Consider the following 4,449-nt stretch of genomic DNA (forward strand, 5'->3'; position numbering starts at 1 on the left):
CATGAGTCCGATTTGTGGACACTGCACAGAAGGTGTAAAAACCAAGCACATTTTATGTGGAATTTTTACACTCTTTCCAATTTTGAACAAGTTTGAAAAATATTGTTCCAAAAAAATGTGCATATTGGTCATAAGTGGGCAGACAAGGGATGGAGGAGATATTGCATCATAGATAGTTTGATACATAATGTTCCGCTTCACAATGGTCGTTTTACATATTTCCAATATAAAAAGAAATAAAAGTTTAATCACATCACTTTTCGTGCTTTCTAGGAGATATAGATGAGGTCCAAACACTAATCAAGCATGGAGCCAATGTCAATTTTGAAGGTTTAGTGAAAGAAACGCCACTTCACAAGGCTGCTTCATATGGTAATTGTTCCCTTTTCCAAATCAAAATTTATTATATTTTTCTACCAACTGAACATCCACAGTAAACAATAATATTTAATCTTATTACCTTTCGTGCATTCTAGGTCATACAGATGTAGTAAAATACCTAATCGATAATGGTGCGAATGTGAATGTTAAAACTAGTTATGGGGAATACACTCCACTTCACAAGGCTGCTTCTCGGGGTAATTGTTCACTTTTTCAAATTGAAAAATTATTATATTGGTGTCTGCCAAGCGTGAATTTTAATTTTGATTTTCAATTCTAATTTTTTTTAGTAAATATAAATTTTATTTTAATTACTTTTCGTGCATTTTAGGTCATACAGATGTAGCCAAATATCTCATAGAAAAAGGAGCAAATGTGAATGCTCAAACAAGATCTTGGAAATACACACCACTTCATAAAGCTGCTGAGAAAGGTAATTTTACACTTTTCCAAATAGTTTCAATGATGTTTATTCTAATTAATTTTCGTGCATTCTAGGTCATACAGAAACAGTCAAATATCTGATAAACAATAAAGCGGATGTGAATGCTGGAAGCAAATTGAATGAAACGCCACTTTACAAGGCTGTGGAGTCTGGTAGCTCATTTTTCAAAATTGAGAAGAAATAGTTTTAATGATGTTTATTCTAATTAATTTTCGTGCTTTCTAGGTTATATAGACTAATATAGTCAAATGTCTAATAAAAAATGGCGCGAATGTGAATGTTGAAAACAAATTGAAAAAAACGCCGCTTCACGTGGCTGCTTCTGAAGGTAATGGTTGAGAATAAAACGTTTCAATGATGTTTATTCTAATTGCTTTTCGTGCATTCTAGGTCAAATAGATGTAGTAAAATATCTAATAGAAAATGGAGCGAACATGAATGTTGAATCCAAACATGTGAGGTACAAACCAATTCATAACGCTGCTATGTATGGTAAATGTTCACTTTTTTAAAATCAAAAATAAATTTTGATGTTTTATTCTAATTACTTTTCGTACATTCTAGGTAATACAGATGTAGTTGAATATCTAATAGAAAAAGGAGCGGAGGTGAATGTTGAAAACGAATGGCATGAAACGCCACTTTACAAGGCAGCTTCTGAAGGTAATGGTTCACTTTTCCAAATTGAAAATAAATAGTTTCAATAAACTTGAACGAATATCGCTTATTTTACTTTTCCGCACACATAGTGTAAGGTGAAAAGTATTGTAATCGGTCAAAATTTTGAAAACTTCAGAAACATGTTTTCTACCCATTATTGAGGTCAGAGAATACGAATTTGGCGTTTTTAAACATGGTTTTTGTTAATCTGTACGTCGTACGTCGTACGCAAAATTTGTTAGCAAGATTGCGCTCATCGTAGAAACTTAATTCAAAATCTGACTTTACAGGATGATTGAGGGTCCCGAGGAATAGAAATCATTAGATTTTGAGCGACTTTGGTTGATGGAAAAAAATTTCATGCCTGGAGTGATACATATAAAAAAAAGTCCAATTTTCGTTCAAAAGTCATACTTAATGTAGACTTAAACACTCAAAAATATGTATTGGGGGGTTTTTTGGCACGAGAAAACCGAATCCGACGTTAGTTTTGAGATACAGTTTCCTTGAAAAAATCACAAAAAAATAGCCTGGTCAGTGTTCAAAGTTTCACATCATTACGGTACCACAAAGGCAAGTCTTTCATACAAAAATGATTTTTTTTTTTTAATTTTTGTATGAAAAGTCTGTGAAAAATTGATTGCATCTTAAAACTAACATACACTACACAGTCTTTCAGCGTTCAAATTACAATTTAAAAGAAGGTACGGACAGACACACAAACACCTCAACCGGCCAGTTTGAGGTTTTTGGCCAACTGGCCATATCTCGGCCACTTTTCAACCGATCGTGATGATATTTTTTTTAACGTTATCTACGCGGTCACTAGATTCCGAATATGACCAAAAAAAATGTCGAAAAAATAATTTTGGTGGTCAAAAATCGAGAAAAATGAATTTTCAGCGATTTTTTCAAAATGCCACCTGGCGGCCAAATTTTGAAATTTTTCAATTTTTCTTGCGGGTTCCTAATTTGATGCCCGAGCACTACTAAAATATGCAAAGGCTCCTTTCCAAAAGTCAGCGGTTTAGATTTTCATGTCTTTAACGTATATATAGAGTGACGCAAAATATACATATTTCATTTGCATGTGGGTATTGCGTCACTTGGGGGACTGCCATCCCCCGTGATACTTTCAAATATCCTACAAATGAGTTCATCATGATAGTGTGAAAAATCTTTTGCGAGTACTTCTGCTATTAAATTAAAGAATATTTCGAGCTTGATAAAATACGCATCTACCACCGTGCGGAAAAGTTCGTCTTACTCCTGAAAGACTCTTTATTTTTTCTTCTTTGAATGTCTTTTTAGACCACGTTGACACGATTAAACTGTTAATAGAAAAGGGTGCAAATCCATTCGTTAGAAATGATGAAAACCGAACTGCAAGAGAAAAGGCTGCTAGCAGTGGTAATTTGGCCATACACGTTATATTGAAAGCAACTCAATAAAGTTTATGATCACAAACCGTTTCAGGTTACAGCGAAGCAGCTAAACTTTTAGAGGAAGCAGAGAGTAACTTTGGTAATTTCCGCAATTTTAAATAAATTCGAAATTAAAAGCATCCCTTATAATAACATGATCACACAAAGCACATATTCGGACAAGTTCAACTGCCTGAAAAATATATGGACGATATTACATTTTGAACAAACATGACCGGTATGGTTGTTGGCAGACATTATATTAAGCTGACATTTTGATTTTGTGACGACGAAACAGACTCCATTTTCAATTCATTTATTTGTTCAAATCTTTTAATTATTTATCAATTTATAAGCTTTTAGTACGTTTGTTAATCCATTTTATTTGAATTCGAATTGAAAATATAAAGTTGCAGTTTCTATTGTGATCTCTTCGCCTGAGTTTCAAATCGGAGACAGTGTGACACTACCATGCAGTGCATACCAAAATACCACACACGTGAGAATTCTCTATTGACGATGATGTATTAGGTAGAATTAAGGAATATTGTTTTGAATTTTCTTCTAGACTCCAACCACAGTCATCTGGAATAAGGTTAATGGGTCTCTCCCGGATCGATCACACCAAAATAATGGTGTTCTCACAATAACAAATGTTCAACTCACCGATGCTGGTGAATATATTTGTCAAGCTGAATTTAATCGACATTACCATCAACGCGTTACAATTATAATCAAAGGTAAAAATTTCAGCTTTTCCTACTGTTTCCCACCCAATCATATATCAATCCGATTAACAATTTATTTCAATTATAGACAATCGTTTTCATCAAATCGAAAACTCTACCGAAAACCAGTAAGAATCAGCGACTTGAATTCAACGAGAAACGATTACAAAAAAAAAGATCGAATTTGGAAATTGAACAAAAATAAACACTGAACATTTTTTACTTCTATTGTTTTTACTCCATTTCAGCGCCTGACGTCAGATGCCTCAGACCATTCATCTGGCTGCAAATATTGAAATATAATAATGTCTGGAATTTATTGAAAATACAAATGAAAAAAGATAGTATGCATCAAATGAAATTGTTTGTCTACTTATTCATAAATGAATAATTTTTTAAGAATAATTAAGGAAAAACTATGTTTCTGTTGTTTTGGGAGTAAATTTGATTTTTTTTTCTTTATCAAGATTATAACAATTGTCTTGTCACTTATCTATTATTCATATGTTAAACGCACACTTACGATATCTCCGATCATCGTCGTTAACCATCGATTATTTCTTTTTCCCGAATATTTTTTTCAATGGTTTGATGTTTTTAATGTTTTTTACATTCTTCACAACTTCATTCTTTACAGCATTTGGATTCGGACATTTCTTTTCGGCAACAGTTTTAATTTTACCGAGAAGATTCGTAATTTTCTTCACTTCTTCTTCTTTAAATTTATTAACGATCGTATTTATATCTTTAACAATATCAATCGATTTTTTTTCGGCAATAGTTGTTGCTTTTTTGCTTCAAGTTCACGCAG

The 4,449-nt window shown here is 32.8% G+C and overlaps 1 protein-coding gene across 1 annotated transcript; it reads left to right on the plus strand.

Annotated features, from left to right (window-relative positions):
* Positions 1 to 556: 556 nt before the first annotated feature.
* On the plus strand, positions 557 to 4,070 carry LOC116346508 (poly [ADP-ribose] polymerase tankyrase-2-like). The gene is made up of 12 exons (XM_031776589.1): positions 557 to 578; positions 713 to 814; positions 880 to 978; positions 1,052 to 1,154; positions 1,217 to 1,318; positions 1,391 to 1,489; positions 2,798 to 2,896; positions 2,963 to 3,010; positions 3,321 to 3,409; positions 3,479 to 3,650; positions 3,727 to 3,766; positions 3,887 to 4,070. The coding sequence occupies exons 5-12, from the start codon at positions 1,261 to 1,263 to the stop codon at positions 3,891 to 3,893; spliced, it is 612 nt and encodes a 203-aa protein (XP_031632449.1). The 5' UTR covers positions 557 to 578; positions 713 to 814; positions 880 to 978; positions 1,052 to 1,154; positions 1,217 to 1,260; the 3' UTR covers positions 3,894 to 4,070.
* Positions 4,071 to 4,449: the final 379 nt, after the last annotated feature.

The sequence above is a fragment of the Contarinia nasturtii genome, unplaced genomic scaffold, assembly GCF_009176525.2.
Source record: "Contarinia nasturtii isolate CC-2019 unplaced genomic scaffold, AAFC_CNas_1.1 Cnas_scaffold_1563, whole genome shotgun sequence".
NCBI classification, from domain to species: Eukaryota; Metazoa; Arthropoda; class Insecta; order Diptera; family Cecidomyiidae; genus Contarinia; species Contarinia nasturtii.

Excerpts from the sequence above, each read along its gene's own strand:
- LOC116346508 (XM_031776589.1), top strand. The coding sequence starts at position 1,261 with ATGAATGTTGAATCCAAACATGTGAGGTACAAACCAATTCATAACGCT. Across the intron at positions 1,319-1,390 it reads TCATAACGCTGCTATGTATG|GTAATACAGATGTAGTTGAA; the intron begins GTAAATGTTCAC and ends CGTACATTCTAG. Across the intron at positions 3,011-3,320 it reads GGAAGCAGAGAGTAACTTTG|TTGCAGTTTCTATTGTGATC; the intron begins GTAATTTCCGCA and ends GAAAATATAAAG.